The 20216-nt window shown below is 39.3% G+C and overlaps 2 protein-coding genes across 6 annotated transcripts in view; one reads left to right on the top strand and one right to left on the bottom strand.

The window, feature by feature from the left end:
- LOC116689210 (LHFPL tetraspan subfamily member 2a protein) overlaps positions 1-14374 on the top strand; it is a 23338-nt gene extending 8964 nt beyond the window's left edge. For 2 of the 4 annotated variants that reach the window (XM_032515635.1, XM_032515636.1), the window contains exon 3: positions 762-2397. In XM_032515635.1, the coding sequence (XP_032371526.1) occupies positions 762-1018 (257 nt within the window). In that variant the 3' untranslated portion in view covers positions 1019-2397. Of the gene's footprint in view, positions 1-761; positions 2398-14337 lie in introns of those variants that run through there. The other 2 variants (XR_004331947.1, XR_004331946.1) reach the window with 2 other exon arrangements.
- Positions 2784-11901, bottom strand: LOC116689208 (secretory carrier-associated membrane protein 1). Of its 2 annotated transcripts, XM_032515632.1 has the most exons (10): positions 11633-11901; positions 10363-10443; positions 10027-10137; positions 9874-9885; positions 9459-9570; positions 8138-8266; positions 6600-6759; positions 6127-6228; positions 5923-6040; positions 2784-5472 (listed from the first exon to the last, which is right to left on the bottom strand). In XM_032515632.1, the coding sequence occupies exons 1-10, from the start codon at positions 11687-11689 to the stop codon at positions 5311-5313; spliced, it is 1044 nt and encodes a 347-aa protein (XP_032371523.1). In that variant the 5' UTR covers positions 11690-11901; the 3' UTR covers positions 2784-5310. The 2 variants fall into 2 exon arrangements, with proteins under 2 accessions (XP_032371523.1, XP_032371524.1); XM_032515633.1 differs by lacking the exon at positions 9874-9885.
- Positions 14375-20216: the final 5842 nt, after the last annotated feature.

The following is a 20216-nucleotide window of genomic DNA, read 5'->3' as shown; positions in this document are numbered from 1 at the left end:
TTTTTTTTTTTTTTTTGCAAAAAAAATATGTGTAGTGTTGATCATGAAATATATATGTATATTGCATGCCACCCAAAAAGACTGAAATATACACATTTGTATATATTATATTCCTCTGGGTTCACACGTTTAAAGTTGCCAGAAAAAAAGGAAGGAAATTGGATTTTCCACAGAATAAGCATCCTCAGGGAAGCAGGGAAGAACCATGGACAACCAGAAGAGCTTAACAGCTCCTCACTTTCTACTAAATCTAATGGTAATAATTTGGGATCTGTGACGAAGAGTTTGTAATGATTACGTGTCCATGCAATCCATTTGTATGTTTTATAACCATGCCATAGCCTTAAGGGAATTTCTGTGTCACTATTGAGTTTATAAGTTGAAACATCTGACTTTTCAAGTTGGCAACATCTTGTGGCGTTCCATTGAGCTTTTTCCCTAGATGGAGGTTGGATATTCCAACCAAACATCTCCAAATCTTTTTGCGTTATTCTATGACAATGAGCTCTTTTTGATGTGTTTGGCTTGACAGGTCTGCCGAGTAGGTAATCTGTCATTATGTGACATCACTGTGGAAGCGGTCAAATGGGGTCTTTGCTTTCATCACAAATCAAATGCTTGTCAGCTGGAAAATACATGTATTCTTCACAAGAGCTGAGTCACCATGTTCCCAGCTGCACTGTGATCTGTTTGTGCTTCCAGCCCCGATGTTTACGTGTACGTGACTAAACCCCTCATCTTATTATCTTCTCTCCCTCCAGGCCTGTTGCTGATGGTGGGCCTCATGTTGTACCCTGCCGGTTGGGGGTCAGAGAAGGTGATCAGCTACTGCGGCCCTGAGACCTTGCCCTTCAGGCCGGCTCTGTGTTCACTTGGCTGGGCGTTCTACGCAGCGATAGGAGGAACTTTGGGATCCTTCCTGTGTGCCGTTTTGTCCGCACAGGCTGAGATTGCAACCTCCAGCGATAAGGTTCAGGAGGAGATTGAAGAGGGGAAGAGTCTGATCTGCCTGCTCTGAGCCTTCAGAAACCTTGGGAAACTCCAGGAAATCATCATTGGTGTAATTTCTCTGATGTGGCCACTTGTAGATCTCAGTGGAGGAGGACAGACATTGTATTGAGTGATTTTCTTCATAAACATAATCAGCTGGTTTTTGAGAAGATAGATGCCTCGGTAACCGCTTTCTAAATCGTAAGACGTGGTGTTCATGCCTAAATGATGATTAATGAAACTGCCTAAAAAGGCTACAGCAGCATTACCTTTAGACTCATCCAATGTTTTTGACCAAGATACTGTTTATTTTTGTAAAAATGATTTGCTTAAACAAATCACTGTTCTGAAAAAGCAGGAGATTAGTTAAAGAAATTGGTAGTGGATGTGTTGTTAGCGTTATTGTGGACAGGTTAAACAATGCCAGTCAAACAGTGTACATGTTTGTAATGCCATTATAATGTTCCTTCACGGTTCACCTGCAAACCTCAACAAACCACTGAATACAAGCAGATGTTTCCACTCGAGTTAGTTCATCAACAGCGTGTGTGTGTGCATGCATGCGTGCGTGTGTGTGTTGAGGTTCTCTACATTTCCATATGCTCTGATTGTATGGCACAGCTGGACAGTAAGACTCTAGCTAACTTTACACATGCCACTTAAGGGATTGTTCACTTTAAAGGGAGTTTCCCCTGTTAGATTGTGAGTGGGTCTCTTGCAACTTATTAACTGGCAGTGTGAACAGAGCAGAAAAGGAACAGACTTGTCCTATGTATCACTGTGACGAACTTTGAGGGGATGTTTGCTCAGTGCTCACAGCCAGATAAAGCAGGCTGCACCAGAGCTTTTCATGGGTTACTTGACACACCATAAAGACACAATCTGGCTTTGTAAAGATGTCCAAAAACAAAAACAAGTTGATCAAATTTCAAAAGGTGTTAGTGGAGTCTTTGCTAAATGAAATGGGTAATTAGCGTGACAATGATTAAGAGAGACCTCTTTGTTTGTTTGGTACTTTTGGAAGTGACCTATTGTCTTTTGCACTTTGTTCTTAATTAATTTCACATTGCTTCATTTTCTATTCACGTTTTTTTATTTTCCCAACCATGCTTCATTCACTTGCTGTAAATGTAACATCATGGGATTGCTTTTATTCATTGTAGATGAGATGTGCAATAATTCAACTATAGTGTTTATGCTGTGAGAGTGAGTGGACAGAGAGGATGAAACATTTCTAAACTCTGTGCTTAAACTAATATGTTGACTGTCTGCTGTTTTTGTTACATTAACAAAAGAGTAACAGCATCTGTGGCACATTGTATGATACTGCATGTATGAGAGGTTATGTGTTAGAAGAGATTGTCTGCATTTTGTACTCAAATAAACCTTTATTAATTCTATCGGTGATATGTTTGTATAAATGTTTCTTTCCTGGTAAAACCAAACTTCTTGTGGAAACACTGGCACCTAGAGATGGAAAGAAGACAACACAGAACAGTAGCTCATACCAGTGCTTCCCAACCAAGGTTGCAAAATAATTTAAGGGGCTTACTTTGTCAATCCTCTTAAACTTGGTTAAATGTAAGAGTTTGACAAGTGAACATCAATCTTTTGCTTGAACTACTCAGAAATCCTGTATGCACAAAAACTGAGAATATGTTATGAGGAAACATGGCTTCATTTTAAAAGGTAAATAGGCAAATTATTGGTAAACATTTTAGTAAGTAAAGTATTTCGTTAACAATTTACACAGATACAAGTTATGTAACTTTCTGAAAATAAGTAAAACAAAATTTCTTTCAAATTTTATTTCATGTTAATACCATAAATATACAAAACTCAAATCTATTCCACATGCAACAAAGGCCAGACAAGAGTGCATTACATTTTCTTTTTACATGTTAATGGGGATCAAATTGATTAACTTTACAAAATATACAGGTGTCCCTTATGAATTGGTTTCTTCTCTGATTCAGTGAAATAACATGTTCACACGTCAAAAACACAGTTTTGTGTCAGAAAACTTCAAATACATCTTTCTGTACTGCTGACCAGCACACCCAAATACATCAAGAAATGACCCACTGTGGCATTGCTTCAAATAACAACTGTTATAGTATCATGGAAATGATGTGGATGTTTGTAGCAAATGTGTAATATCTTAAAATAAAACATGGCAAGGGAGCACATCACAAACCAAGATTTAAAAACAAGTCCATATGGACATTTGGTAGATTTCTCACAGCTTTTCAGGACATAGAATAACACTTGAGGGAGATTTGCCTTTCATACCAATCCTACACACATCCTCATCCACACAAGCACACTTCTTGCAGGGTCAAGTTGCAAAGTCATTGAACACTTTTAAACCTAGCTGATGCTATGATCATGTCATTACAAAACCACACAAACATAATACATAATGTCAAAATAAACCAAACAAAATTGAAATGCAAACAACTTAAACCATAACTTACACCATAAATAAAAACATTGTTGTCTTTTACAATACAACATAAAACAAGAAATGTGCAATTAATTTAAAACAAGTATTTCCAAATAAAAACAATACTGTCGAGATGTAGGCTTATTCCACAACCAATTATTGATCTTTAACTTTTAACAGTCACAGGAGTATTTAATCCACTATGATGTTCAGTCCATACATTTGTAATAACAGCCATCAGTTATCTATCATTCACATCTTCAGACACTCACCACCACTATAAGAGGTGCTAAAGTTGACACAAATGCAACCCACGTCCATATTTCACTTCGGTGACTGTAGTCTGTACAATTTAGTTCTAAATAACACTGTTATTATTGTATATAAATAAATGCTTCTTAGTGATCTCACTGAATGGGCAGCAAGTCCAATCCTGTTATCTTGATGTTCATTTTGCCTATGAAAGGTCTAATGTCAGTAATCCAATACTGACAAATGGACTGACTTTTTCTGTCTGTAAAAATGAAAACTGACTGTTATTGTATGTTGTGTAAATATACACAGTATCAATGTTTTTACTGTTTTATATATGCAGGTTAATCTCTAGAAAAGAAAATAGCTTTACCACAGGTCATCTTCTGTGAGAAAAGGCAGGTCACTCCATTCCATTCTCCCTATGAGTGAATGGTACGTGTCCTTTTCAACAGAAAATATGACAGCAGGAGGCCACGACCTGGTGGCTCTCAGATTACTAGCAGCGTTAGTTGTTAACTAAGTGTAAAGGGCTACAAAGCAACCAAGATGTCTGTTAATGTCATACATACATAATGAAAATATGTAAATGTGTTTCCCCTTTAGTGCACCCGGCCATTAAAGCATCTGACTAAACCTCTTTTAGGTTTGAGGTGAGAACTGGTGACCTGTAACAGAATGACTGCTACCTTGAGTGTGCTAAACATGCATGTAGTTATCATGCTGTCAAAGCCACAGACCCAGCCCACATTGCCAATCAAAGTAGCACACAAAGTGGCCATAATTGTTCAACTGACAGGTGTCATTTGGGCACTGCTGAGGGCTGCAGGCAAGTCCTTAACTAAGAACATATCAACATGTTCTACTTATATTAATTACCAAGATCGTATTTGTCTCAGAATAGAAGCACATTTGTAAGACAAGGTACAATTGACCTTTTGGAGCTCAATGACCAAACACTGAATTTAAAAAAGTCAAATAAATCAGATTTAAAATTCTGAAGTACGTATTCACACACAGGCCCAGCCAACATATGCTGTACTTTCGGTATGTGAACAAAAAAACAGAACTATGTGAATATCAGATTATCACTTTACATAACTCTAAACTGTATTAACCTGGCAGAAAGCTGTTTGGAGGTCATCACCATGGCAAAAAAAAACATATGCTAAAACTGCTAACCTCTGTCTGACCTAACATCTCCCCAAGATGACAGAAGAACAAGGAAAGCAAAAGAGCGAACGAGAGTGTGTGAAATGAAATCCCACACACACTCAGAGCAAACCTTGAGTCACTTAGTGGATGTTTTAAAGGATGTGAGCAGTCATCTGACTAAAAAGCAGACAGGAAGGATGTCAGATAGCTTTTACTGAACTTTGATTTAACGTTAAGGTGAACAACTCTGGTTACTTTATCTGACTAACTCCTCTGTTATTTCTGGCTCTGACTCTTTGTGCTTTTTAAGCACAATGCAGGGCAATCTTAGCATAACAACAATCATAAATAGAATCAATTTGATCTGAGACCCTGCAGGGCCAGAGTTGTGCATCTCTAACTTTTGGGTGTTTTTTTGTATATGCTTGTATGTGTGAGCATGTGTGCATGTATGCGGGTGTGTCAGTTTATGGCTGAGGTTTGAAGGCCCCACGAGCAGCATTGGATGCAGCATTAGCTGCAGCGTTGGCAGCTGCAGTCTGAACGGTCTTGTTAGACATGACCCCAGTTGCAAACTCCTGCTGAGCCTTCTCAAAACTAGCACCAGTGGTACGATACAGTGCGTGCACCTGGAAAGAGCAGAAAAAAATGTTAGTTGGAATCATGTCAAGTGAATTAAATCTACTGCAAGGCCTTTAGCGACGTTGAATGATTCAGTTAGGCAGATGTTTCGCCTTCTGTCTAATCACAACACTGACGTTAGTATCAACACTAGTAGTGAATGAAAATGACACACAGTGTTGTGTTTATTCTTGCAACCATGGTAGTGCCTGATTGGACTCACATTTCCTATCACCATCAGTATGTTAGTCAGAGTTGGTCTGTCCAATCTCCATTCAAACTAAATAAACATTTATTAATAGTGCTTGTGTGGAAATAATTTGTGTCATTAGCCTGTTTTTAACCATATTTTAATGGGCTGTGTCCCATAATCAGATGCTACTGAAGCTACTCAGGTAGAGTCTATTAAACATGGGAATCGGTGCTAACATCTTGGAGGCACTTTGTGATTGTGTTACCTTTTTAAACATAATGAGCGAGCCCACAGAGAGTGCAGTAAACAGAGCTGCAATCAATAACATGATGATGCCCACTGGGATACTGGTGTTCAGACCAGTTAAAGCTGCGATCCAACCACTAGCAAAACAAAACAATGACAATGTGAGTGAACTTTAGTACACACTCATGGAGATACAGAATTAGTAAAAGCACAAAATACTCACCATGTTCCCCAGCCAGTGATGCCAATAGTTTGTAGAACGTGAACTCCAAACTGACAGATATAGACGAAGAAGAAGACAAAGAAGCGGAATGAACTGTCACTCCTGTAGTGGACACAGATAACAAGGTAGAGAGAGATCAATGTTTGGACAATAAAATAAAATAAAAGGCATTTTTTACAACTCCGTCACTAATTCATCCTTCATTAAACGTGAATTTCTCTGTCAAAGTCTATCTTTATCCATGTCTTCACTTTGTACTCTCTTCCTATACAGCAAATTTATTATGGGCGAATTAGTGTTGGTTAAAAAACGAAAATAAGATAAAGAATGAGCTTCTACAATTTTAACTGCCCACCTCTTTTTCCTAGTTTCATACTTGCTTTATCAGCAACACAGTGGTTGTCCACAGAGACATGTTTCTGCTTCTTTCTAATGCTGCAGAAGGCGGTGTAATTATCCATGTATCTGCTTACCTGAAAGCCCCGTAAAGCGGTCTGTACCAGCAGACAAAAGAACAAGGGGTAAACAGCAGAAACCATAGCATAGCCAGGCCAAAATCTACACCGCGAGATGCATCCACACAGAACCAGGCCAGGCAGCCGAACATGTTCACAAAGAGCGTGCCTGCATGAACTGGTAGAAAAACAACAAAATGTTGGTCACGGATCATGAAAAGTAAAACTTAAATCTGTCATGCGGCAGTTGGATTTATTCACACACTTTATTAAAAGCTTCTTTATTTTCACATATGTATTTACAGCCATATGTTTGTATTAGCTGCCATTGGGTTGAAATAGCAGAGTATTGGACGGTGGCTGGCTGAAGCTTCAACGAGCGACCGCGACGTGGTAATGTGTGACTGAAGAGAGAGAGTGGCATTAGATTTTTGCTGTTTCATCACTAGAAATGCAACAGTAGCATGCATTTCACTATCACTAACGTTATCCACATTTATAACATACACCCTAACCCCAACTGTTTCTCCCCCTACCCTAACCAGGGTTTGTATCCTATCCCCCACTTTGACCCTCCTGACCTTCCTTACTTCCTTTGACACACTGAGCTCCTCTATCTTTCTATCTTTCCATTTATGTGCATCCATGTCCCAGAAATGCTTGTAACTAACCTAGCCTTGTTCTTTTTTCCCCAGCATGTTCCCTCGGATCAGAGAGGCTCCAAAATCATGGTAGCAGCTGTCGCCATGGTCCCGCTCCATGTTCTGCGATACCATGTTCATCTTGCTACACTCTGCGGTGCCCAGCTACATCCTGCTGTGCCTTGTAATGCCCACAGTGCCCTGATATGCCATGAACTATTACAAAGAACTGCTACAAACTACTATTTTTTTCTATTTTTGTTATCTCCACTCTTCATTCTGACCCCAACCGGTCGTCAGACGCCGCCTACCAAGAGCCTGGGTCTGACCGAGGTTTCAGCCTATAAGGAAGTTTTTTCTCGCCACTGTCGCACTGTTGCTTGCTCTGGAGGAAACCACTAGAACTGTTGGGTCCTTGTAAATTCTGGAGTGTGGTCTAGACCTACTCTATCTGTAAAGTGTCTCGAGATAACTCTTGTTATAAATTGATACTATAAATTAAATTGAATTGAAATAGAATTGAATTATATTTAGATGCAACGGATGATATATCCAGCTACACAAAAGCCATAAAGTCGGAAGTACAAAGAATTATTCATACTGCATTGGTGTAAACTGGCAGGTTTCCGAACATTACAGACTGGCGCGTTGCAAGTAGTGCAAGTTTTAACGTGTATTGTCGCCAACCTTTGGTCTGAAGTGGAGCTTTACGTTGCGAAGATTCGACTATGAGATTGGAAGCAGAACACGGCTCCTTTGATCGAAGCATTGAATATCTGACTATTCAGGGTCACTCCTAGTGATTTTGTCTTGTTAACCCAGTGTCTGATGGGAGTGTGTGAACTAATTAAAATACATGATGATGATAATATTACAATATTGCCCTTTTTGGGGTGTGTCAGATAATTCACTTACACATCCAAAGGTTGTACATGATCTTGACGGTCTTTTGGAACTCCACAGGAATGTCCACTGTAATATCATGGTAGAAACATGGCCCAACGGGGAGCTTCTCTGGCAGGGGAGGCCAGTTGTTCTTACGGCCTGTGTGGACAAAGGCAACAGTATTTAGATGATAAGCCACATATAGTATCACTAAATTAATATACTATGAAGAATACTTATATAAAATGAGTGAGCAAGAATCAGAACAAAATTATGAATTACAGTGCACTTCAAATCAACTGAGAAATGTTTGTGACTTTTTATTATATTGTAAATGGCTTGGATAGCTTTACAATTGATCTACATATTTTGATGACTCTAATTAGGATCCTTTAGCATTTATTTCAAAACTGAAGCTAGCATATTTTCTACAATTGTCTTTTGAAAATTTAATGCAAAAAGTTCAAATTTTCATTTTGCATAGCACAAGTTGTCTTTGCTCTGATGGGAGCTCACATTTGTTTCATGACATGTTAACTGCTGTGTGTCTAAAAGGCTGGACACATTTATGACATGAAGTAGTCTCGTAAAAAAATCATTTATTTGAAATGAAATCATTCACATTCACAGAGAAAAAAAAATCAAGTTAAAGTTTTGTGACTGTTGATATAACCATGACTTAATTCATTTAATTATTTTCTAATCTAAAATGACACCATTTAAAATTAAACAAAACATTCTAAACAACAGGGTGTTGCTTGAGCGCCTCAATTTTTTCCTGCTCTACATGCCTCATGATTCCCCCCCCTATTTTGTGTTATTTTCCTATTGTCCAATCAAAAGAATTGAGAAGCGGGCCATCTGCGGTAGTGACAACAACTAATGAGAACAACATTAATGAAGGAGAAACTAGTGGTGGCTCTTGCTGGATACAGTACGTTCACTAGGTCAGGTAGCTAGCTACTAACTAGCTAGCTAACCAACTAACAATCTAAAAAGTAAAAGGTACATATGTTTGAGTTTATGCACAGCAAAATAATTGTTAGGCTAAGAATGGGGGATTTGGTTGTTGCCTAGTAACAATCAAAAAAATTTAATGAAGAAAGAAGAAGCAAGCTGCTTTTTTTTTTATTTGTAGGCTTCAACAAAAAAAGCAGTGCAGTGTTCTTAATGTTTTTCAACCTGCAAAAAGATTGTGGCCATAGAATGTTCATCAAAAACGGTGTAGCTGCCATGGTAACCCATCAACTTTCCGAGTCTTAACACGCTGATGAATCTAGCTTTGATTGGTAATGACCATTCAGACTCTGAGGTTGATGAATTAAGAGAGCGAATAAAGTGACTGACTGACCTCCCGCCGCCCCGTGGGACTGTAACTCTCTCTCCCGGCGATCAAGCTCTGCGGCTTTCTTCTCCAACTCCTCCTGCCGTTTTAACAACTCAGCCTGAGCACGCGCTTGGTCCTAACACAGACACAGAAATGCTCTTAAAATTCACAATCCAACATCTGACAGACGTTATGATATCTTATCGGGTAAGTAATGAAGGTTTTTACCACTTAGGTAAGCTTAAAGGTGTGTTAGTTTGAAAAGGGAAAAATGGGGTTATGATTGGAAAAGCAATCAGCTACTGTTGTTAACTCGCTTGTCTTCTTTAGTTAGTACTAAACGAGTTCTGAAATTGTCCTACAAGAGGAAAGCTACAAGTGGTTAATCAAGTCACTAATCAAGACCAAGACACAAAGGGGTACGGAAAACTGACAGTACCTCATTACGCCGCTGTTAGGGCCATCAGAAAACAGACGCATATATGAAGGACAAGAGTAAATGTGAACCAGAAACACAGAGACAGAGTGTCTGTATACGTATGTGCTAAAAAAAACTACAATTGATTCAATGTAAATGTTTTGTGTGTAGTACCTGAGTCTGTTGCTGTGTGTAAGCTGGTGGCTCTTCTGTGGGCTTCATGATGGCAGGTTGTGTGTTCTGGGAGGGGGCAGGAGTAGCTTTGGGGGCATTCCCAGGGGCCGCCTGTAAGGCAGCATAGACCTACTATATCAATATTTGTGCAATCAAAAGACAGACCCTGAATCAAAACTTTAATTCGGCCACATTCATATTTTGTCAGTGAAATACTTTGTGTTGAGAGGTGGAGGAAGAGAAAAGGGGGTAGTGGATACAATTAGGTTAATGACTCAGAAGCACACAAACACATGCATGCACACACTCATCAATAGTGATGCTAGTTAAGCTGACCGTTCTGGCGTCTGTGAAGGGGTTATACTCCTCCAGACCACCAGGAGGGGCAGACTGGGTCACCTGCGTCACCGAAGGATCCTACAGGACAGACAGGACCATGAAGGGTTTCAGGGGGGTAAGAATTCCAACCACAAAATCAAATAATTATAATTTGTATGAAAAACTCCAGCTGGTCACACAATAACTGGGTCTATTAATTTCTATGTTCTGATCTGTTATTATTGTTGTGTTGACAACAGGTAATGTTGAGAGCAGGATGTACGTCACAATAGAAATGTTAATCTTTCAAAATTCTTTGTGAAGTGGCCTTTCTTAATCTTGTGGTTATTTGCAACTCTACTGAATGGGATCAGGCGTAGGAGAAGTGGAAAATGCCACTAATTGCATGCTTGCATGACAGGACAGTATATGGTCGTCTATAGTGGCCCATCATGTGCCATGAAGAGCCAAACGTTTGCAGGATTTTCATTCCAACCCAGACTCCACCCACCACTCATAACACACCTGCAGGGGGGGAGGACTCAACATTTAAATTACCCACTCAGGTGTCCTGTTAAGATGAAAACCAACAGACTATTGGTCATGGTAAAGGATAGTTTGAAAAGGGAGAATGAACTCTTCTTTACACAACGGTAGCACAAATAAATAGTTTGCCCTTGCACACTACCATGAAAAACAAGCAAGTAGCTATATTCACGGAACTATCAGAATGTTTAGCTTTTCAAGAGAAATCTATCTTCTGTGTCATTTCACATTGATGAGTAGGAAGTCAATATGCAAAGTTAAATTCATGTTAGAGAACTGCTTTGACAATATACAACTCCAATATCCTAAGCATGCCTTCCAGCGACATTTAGAGATAATCATAATAGGCATACAATGTAACCGTAGGTACACAATGCTAACCAGACGGTTAGCTAACTTATTTAAAGGTACATCTAGCTATAGCTAGCTGTACGGCTGGCAGGTGCCAGCAGCAAATGTTTACTGACGGCGGACAGAGCTAGCCAGCTAACATCATGTGTCTTTGTTCTTAGTTGGCATAACGGTTATTACAATGTTGAAAACAAACACCTCAGCTAATCCTTCACAGCGTATTCTACAAAGTGAACAGCCACATAATGTGTCAGTGATGCGATAAATAAGTGAATGATGATTGGTTCGCTCTGGTACCTATCCGTATACCACGGAAACGCTCTAGCTAAGACAGTTAGCAGACCCGGCCTCATTGGGCTTTGAAGCGTACGTTAGCTAGCTAGCTAGCTACCTGAAAGGGATTGCTGAAGTCCGGGTCTGCGAACGGGTTGCTGTCAAAATCGGACATCGTGCAGCCTTTCTAATAACGGTTTCCTGTGTGTAAGGGCTCCCCGGTTCTCCAGGGAAGGTTCAGTCTCTTGATTTGACTGCCTCTCTCTGCTTGCCTGCAGTCTTCTCCGCCTCCTGCTGATGGAGACCCCTTGCTTAGCAAGCTAGCCAGTAGCACAAAAATGGAAGGAGAGGATGCGTGATGAGCGGCATCTTCCTACGTCACTGTTTCAGCACCGCGGACAGCATGACGCCTGGACAGGTAGGCCATCAGGAGATAGTGCACAGAGTACTGGGATGAGCAACATCAAGCACTGATGATTACATTTAAATTACAGAAATAAGCCCCTCTTCACAAATCATTTAATTGAAAACATGGCCAGGTTAACATGTGAGGGAGCCCTGACGGCAAATTTGATGTTGGGCTCGATTGACCTCTAACTCAATCTCCCACCTTCTTCTCTGAAGGGTGTGCAGATGTACCTACATTGACCACAAGTTTTTAAGTACATCACACAGCACCACATGGCAGTTTCATTATTTACCCACAGACACAAAAATCAGCCAAACCTGTGCTGAAATACTACTGTCTTACCCCTCATTTTGCATGTGTCAGTTTGTTTGTGGTAATATAAATAATAGGTAATATAAGCAGGCTTTTTATTTAAGGATATGTCTAGCATGTGCGCTGACAGGGCCCCTCTATAAGACAGCACTACAAGATTATTTAATAACACAGGATCCACTTTAGTTGATATTTCACCTTTAAGTGGTGCAAATTCTCTAACAAATGCAGTTGTGCAAGTTGACAAAAACAGACACTCAACCTGAGGGGCTTTTGGCAACCCTAAAGGTCTTAAACCCCCTGGCTGTTGCCCAGTTTGCCCTGTTGGTTACTGCCTTGAGAGTTTCAAAGTATTGTACATAGCTTAAGTATTGCCATTGTTATTCTACTGTTTACTTGCACTATACCACTCAGATGGAATATTACTTTTTTTTTTAACTCTACTACAATTATTTGACAACTGAAGTTACTTTGAAGATTGAGAGTTGGATAAGAAATATATGCATAGTTTAAATGAGTGTGTATCATTTAATAATAATCCCAAAATACAACACCTCAGACAGGGAAGTACATGTTGCTGATAATAAGTTATTTTTAAGTAAACCTTTGAATGCAAGATTTTTACTTGTAATGCGGTATTTTTTTACATTAAGTAATAGCAATTAAGCTTTCAACACTTCTTTCATCATTGCGTGCCTGTAGGCAGTATACAGTAGTGCTCTGAATGGAATTTGGTATACTTTCCATATCCTGAAGATATCCACCAATATTTTAATTTATTGCTGCTTTCTTTTACCTTCTCCATCTTTGTTTTTCAGACACACGCTCTGAAAAGAAATTAAAGAATCAAATTTGACCAAAACACAGTTGAAACTAAAAGACACACAAATAGGTTGTGAAGTCGACAAAAAATAAAACAAAGAAAATTATTCCAATATTCTGGTCAGCTTTTTACATCAGTTATTATACTGTGTATGTAATGCCTACTGTGCTGTATGCACACATATTATTTGATGTCATGTAGGTCAAATGCCACAGCAATCTCCTCCAGTTGATGATGATGATTATATCACTGAGTATGATGAAGATGACACTATTGTGTCTGCTGCTCAGTTGGTCTCTTGCCTGTGTGAAAGAGCTGGTGAGGTGAAACCAGACTGCTTATTTCATGATATGTAACACTGACCCCTTTTTCGGCAGAAATCCCAGACACTTTACTGAAAATCATTTGTATTTCACTCATCCCTATAAGAAGTAACAGATCCTTAGAGATTGCGTGCATGTGTGCATGTGTGCATGCGTGTGTGCGCACACATTTTTCCACATTGGCTTTGAGGTTCTATTAGTTACCCAAAATGGTCACTTGGGGGAGCTACTATCCAATGGGTCTCCTCAACCTGTTCAGCAGAATCCTTTCTCATTTGCCATCAATTTATTTTCATTCAAACAAAGGGTGACCATGTGAAGAACATCACATCAGTTGACAGCCTGTAAATGTGATTTAAACATTTAAGCACCATTTACTCAGATTAAGTTTCAATTGACGTACAAATGCTATTAGGTGGAAATCTTACAGTATGTGGTAAATGATGGCGGTTTAAATATTCCTTTTTATTGTTTGAATCCTATTGCTCACTTTTAAACAAAGGCACTGTGTTGGTTTTATTTTGGCCTAATACCAAATGCCTTTGTGTTAATTAATAACTAAGCCACTTCATACTCTACTAATATGCTCCTTCTGCTTTATGTACTGTACCTATATAATATTTTGCATTGATAGACTCTAGATATACACAAACTGTGGATTCATTACAATTCAACTCCTGTTCACAAACACACATACACAAACACATACAAAATGAGCATTGGTTCCTTTCCTAATCTTGTATTAATGGACCCAATCACAGACTCTATGAATAATCAATGGCCAGTGGTCTGCAACCGCAGTGCTGAGACCTTGAGTGAAACTGAATTTTCCTAATAAGACACACGCACGTACACTCACACCTTGAGGCCCTAATAAGCACTAATGCACTGTGGGTTGAGAGTACGTTGCATGGTTTGTTTGCTTCAGAATGTGAAAGATAAACATGCCGGGCAAGGTGTGTGTGTGTGTGTGTGTGTGTGTGTGTGTGTGTGGTGTGATGTTGGTCGTGTGTGTGTGGTGTGTGTGTGTGTGTGGTGTGAGAGAGAGAGTGTGTGAGAGTGTGTGTGTGAGAGAGGAGTGTGAGAGTGTGTGTGTGTGAGAGTGTGTGTGTGGTGTGTGTGTGTGTGTGTGAGAGAGAACGAAGAATAGTGTGAAAGCAGGGACCTGTCGGGTCCTAGCCCACTCTCTTCTGCCTTTCTTATACTGCTTTCCACAGACTGTGAGGAAACAACCACTTTGGCTAATAGCCGCTACATTAGTCTTTTAACCAGCTGGTCATGGCCATTTAGAAATGTTCATTAGGTCGCTGACCAGAGTGGATAGGTGTGATAGTTCACTTGCCAATGTTGACTGTAGGAAGACAAAAAAAAGAGAGGGAGAGAGAAGCAATTTACTGGCCAGCACCGACAAAGTGTTAAAAGCCGCAGCTGCAATTATCATCATATTGCCCTGAATAAGAACCTTGTGCATAATTAGATCTCATTATGGTCTATGAGTGTTATTTTAGGGCCCTAAAAAGGTTGGATAAGCAGGACTTGATATTATGGGTTATTAATGCTGCAACATCTGGTGCCATTCTGGCAATAGTCTAATAGTTGTCTGAATGACTGGAAAATACAGTATTGAACAAAATGTATGACCATATAGAAAAATGCATTATCCTTTATCTGTGTGAACGCCATATAAAAGGACTCTATAAAATAGTGGTAATATATAACTTTATTATTATATATATATATATATATATATATATATTATATTTATATATCTATATATATATAATAGTATGTCGGGTATGTTGTGTGTGTGTGTGTGTGTGTGTGTGTGTGTGTTGTCTGTATGCATGTGAATTTGTTTGTGCTGGTGACCAGTCAGAGCACATTACACACCGCAGAGGGAAACGGCGCTTTGTCGCCGGAAAAGCGATTGATTCTCCATTTCCATATTAATGAGCAGATTTGTTAAGAGCCTGCAGGAGAGGGAGAAAATAACAGGGTCTTCATAGGGCACGACATTTATAAATAAAGCTGATGCAGAGAAAAATGGAAATTAAACCTTTTAGTTTAATAAATTTGAGGCGTCCGCAGCAAAGCGAGCGATTTGCATTTCCATTTGTGGCCAAATAATGAGAGTGCCGGTCCATGATGAGCCTGCTAGTGCTGCTTTTTGGTCTCAAACAGTTAGTCACTCCAGCGTGCAGCCCTCCACATCAATGTCATTAGCTCAGGCCTGTTAACTCTGGTACTTGGCTTTCGAAGATTATTTGATGAACTAGAGTTTCCTATTGTCACTGAATGAGGAATAGGATTAGACTCAAAGTAAAATGTATATTATATCTATATCTTTTTACTTAATATTCAACATCCTCTGTACTTTCAGCTGTCACTTTTAAAATGATCCTTGGTTGTTCTAAAACAACCCTGTCAAAAAGAGTCTCTGTCTTTCGCTCTGCCTCTCTCATAAACACTTGCACTTCAACATACAACACGCAACTCACACTCGCACACACAAAGCATCACTGATTGAATTTATTGGGGAATGGATGTTGACTAGACCACTCCAAGTAGGCTAGATTGTTGTTGTTCTCAGATTGACAGACAGACCCAGAGCGGCTGATTGAAAGTGCCTTTTAGCTTGCTCTCACTGTATATTTGATTTGGCAAAATGGAAGGGGAGTCCAGTCTTTTCCCGGGATGCAAACACAAGTCCCTGTGTTTATGTGGGTGTGTGTTTGTGTATTAGTGCGTGCCATGCACACATTGACTAGTGGATGCGTTAGTAAATGCTGCATAAAATATACCCCTTTCAGGTATTAATTGAATAATGCAAGCACTCCTCTTGTCAGCCATCAAGTGGGCCACTTTCTCAGTGGCCTGTGCTGCTCTTCTTGCCTGTGAATTGACTAGATTTATATGTGTTGTTCCAGCCAATGGATGCCATTTGTTCCAAATGTTTGACATAAACATGCAAAGAGCAGAGGCGTGCACTCATAAAATAAGCTTCTAGACAGTTGTTTTACAGCCCAAAGGGACTGATGGGGGGGGAGCTCTCAGCCTATCAAATCATGTGGAGCGCTTGCTGAGCCAACAGTGTGTTAAAGTTCTCTTTCTACCAATGATGTGATGAAAAGGAACAGTTGACACCATAAAGAAAGAAAGGAGGAGAGGGGAGAAAAGGAGCATGGAGGAGAGAGACAGAGTGCTAGGAGGAGGGAAAGTGCAGTTGGAGGAGAGATGTGCAGTGTTCTGCTAAATATGCATACTTATTTTCAATGCCTTTAATGGGACACATCTCATTGGCTGCCTTATGTCTGCTTCCAAACTATAAAAGATATTTAGCTTTGCAACTGCAGGAAATTCCCCATAATAAAGACAATATTGGCATATGGAGGCATTGCTGAATCTGCTTTATGCTTACTAGTGGTGTTAAGACAGCTAGGGTATTAATGCAGCTTGAAAAGAATAAAACTGATTAGATTTATACATATTTGACTTTTAGTTTTGTGCGGAAGTGATAAGAGAATAAGACTAATCAGGATATGCCTTAATCTAAGTGCTTCAGTTTTTGTAGAGGTAGAAATTCCACTCAGATGTTATCTAGATTGTGTGTATGGATTAGACTCAGGTGTGTGTGCATAGATTTGTCTGTGTGTATGTTGTGTACATTGAGGTTCGATTTGCTGATTTAGCCCTTTTCTAATTTTCCACAGGGTAATATTTTGCCTTACCTACTGCCATCTGTATTTATTATCTGCGTGAATATGTTTGTCTAAGGATATCAATAATCATAAACAAAGCCATGACTGTTTCACCTTTCCCTCTGTGTACCTCTCACAATATCTCCGGCTGTCTCTCATACAAGGCTGCTCTCAGCTTGTACTCTGATTGCAGACAGTTTACATATTTCAACATGTAATTGGTGAAAAGCAAACATTATCAACCCTAGTTTCTTTAAAACTATGTGCACGCATGCAATACATAACCACACACATAAATTCACACACACTGTGCCGTGGCTCATCCTTTGACTGAGTGTGTGCTCTCCTATTACAGACAGTAATTACCGTCAGTCACCCTGTGTGTCCATAACAAGCCAGCATAATGCCCTAATCAGGCCTGGATTAATCCAACCCTCTCTCTAATCACTCTAAAAGTGATTTATATTGTTTTTCCTGTTCGGAACAAATGAAATCTGTAGCCTAAATTAATACTGGCTTTTCATCACTGGGAAGTTAAAAAGCCAGTTACCATCACATTCTTGTCATTAACACTGCGTCTGAGGGAATGCGTACATGCACACACACACAGACACACACGTGCTAACATTCGATTTAAGTTGAAAGGAAGAAATATATAATGTAATATTCCATTAACTTGGCAAACTAATAACATTAGTCTTCTGCTGAGAAAGGCTTTCAGACCACGCAAATGGGGTCATCAGAAGAATAACTAAAGTTTTATTGCTACTATTTTATATTACATATCATGCTTTGATTTAATAATTACAATCTTAAAATGGTTGCTGATGCATTACTTTTACATTAGCCATGAATTGCCAGACCTATCTCCACAGTGCTGTGTCAGCACTAAGGTAAGGGACATGCACCAGATGTCAGGCTTCATCCCAGCAATGTTTGTTCATTGAGCCAGTCAACTTTTACATTGTACAATTGTATCCGCTATTTTTCAAGAACTTTCTTGAGATTTAAATCAAGTGCACAGATTGGCCAGCCTCCTGTATGTCAGCACATGAATATTTTTTGCCCTGTAATGGACATAAAATCGTTTTTTTTATTTTTATCCATCTACCAATTATTCTGATAAAAAATGCTCTATATCATGCTGTACAAGTCATTTGTCAAATTGTATCAGCCACAATCTTGCAATTTCTTGGTCCGGAGCTCTCATTTAAGAAAGCATGCCTCCTATTTTGGTCTATGCCTCCTACTTTGTTCATTTCCATTGTTAACAAATCAATTCCAACCCTGACTCACTTCCCATTGTTTTTCATTATGAAGACCGAAGGCCGGACACGAATCATAACAGAACCCTGACATTTCCTGCTCACTACTCAGTTTGTGCTCGGAATCCAAACCAACTCACAAGACGCACATTTAACAAATGCAAATTGTGTGCCAATCTGGTCGAGCTATCTGGGGCTCCCGGTTCCATATTCATTTCCTCCACCCCACTGTTCACAAACTCTAAAAACAATCCTGGGGTTAACCTGAGAGGGATAGACTCTCTTTTCTTATCCTTTATCTCTTTCTCTTCCACATGGTCTCTCACCTTTGCCCCTCTCTCCTTCCTCCCCCCTCCCCCTCAGTCCCCTCTCCCCTGTTCTCTTCATGCTGTGTAATTCTCATCTTACACACTCTGTTGCTCTGGACTATGAATAATGCATGGTGTGTGAGAAATCCTCAATCTCATGCTTGGCTCCCAGTGAGCATTACAGAGCTTGCATCTCTATTATGGAGATGAATAGGAGAGAGGGGAATATCGCATACTGTAAGATACGCTCTAACCTCATTGTTTGTTTTTCAGCATTAAAGCCCAAATCTGGGATTTCTTTAAGTACATATAAATAATATATATACAAGTGAAGGCTTTGCTGATTAAAAATATTGTCAAAACCTTTATAATCCAACAGATTGTTAACATTTTCCTCTAGTGTCACAACATCAATAGAAATGAACCCATTTACAGCTTCAGAATAGATTTAAAATGCATGCACTTGCCAGCCCTTGAAAAATAATATATTTTCAGTTAATTTTTTTTTTTTTATAGAGAATTACTTTAAATTCAATTAAATGATGCTATAAAACGTAGTTCCATAACATTATTGCTGTGGTGTGTGTCAATTCTATAGGGTTTTCATTTTTACCTTCTCTGTGATTTGATTTTATGGAAATGATAAGATGGCAACTACAGGGACAGAATACATTTATAAATACAGGAGTCTAGTTGGGTGCTTGTGTACATGAATCTCTGTCTGTTCACGGTACCAACTTTGGAAATGAATTTCTGGCTGAAATACTGCAAATTCCAAGCAGAATCAATTTGCTGCTCACAGTGGGAAAATAACAGACATTGTAGAAAGTGTGAACCATCTCAAAGTGACAGCTGCAATAGTTTTAAAGTGGACATTTTATGCTTTTCCATATTTTCATATAATATCGTCATATCGCCAGTCTTATATTGTCTGATTTTCATGTTAATATTTAACATGAAAATCAGACAGTATAAAAAAAATGAATTATGAGGTAAACATATGTTAGAGAAATCCCTGTGAGCTAAAGCGTTCAGTTTACAACTGCTGAATGCTCCAGTTTTCTCTACTCTTGCCTAGGTGTCACATAATAACACTTAGCTGGCCTTCTATGGGACATGGGATTGGTCATCTGCTCCTGGCAGGAACTACTGGACTTTTGTTTTTTAAGATGCTGTGGTGTTAACATTGTTCATGTAGCTACATGCTAACGCCAGATAGCTGTAATCTTAGCGGCCAATGTTGGTAATTTCTCCCCAATTTCAGGTGATATTACCGCTGGGACATGTCCGGTTAGGTAGAATTTTGTTTACAAGCCTTCATTTGTGATTTTACACGGTCCTGCTATATATTTGCTATATACTTTGCAGTAGCTCCAGCTGTAACTTTTAAAATAAAATTGGAGCGGAGATTCCAAGAAACATGCTGGCCAATCAGAACAGTTTTTTTTTTTGGGAGTGAAAGGTCCCATGGCATGTAAATTTCACTTTAGGAGGTTTTTTAACATTAATATGAGTTCCCCCAGTCTGCCTATGGTCCCACAGTGGCTAGAAATGGTGGTAGGTG

Source organism: Etheostoma spectabile, chromosome 5 (assembly GCF_008692095.1).
Source record: "Etheostoma spectabile isolate EspeVRDwgs_2016 chromosome 5, UIUC_Espe_1.0, whole genome shotgun sequence".
Classification (NCBI taxonomy): Eukaryota; Metazoa; Chordata; class Actinopteri; order Perciformes; family Percidae; genus Etheostoma; species Etheostoma spectabile.
Note: the sequence above shows the minus strand (reverse complement) of the source record. Positions and strands in the feature narration are given on the sequence as shown.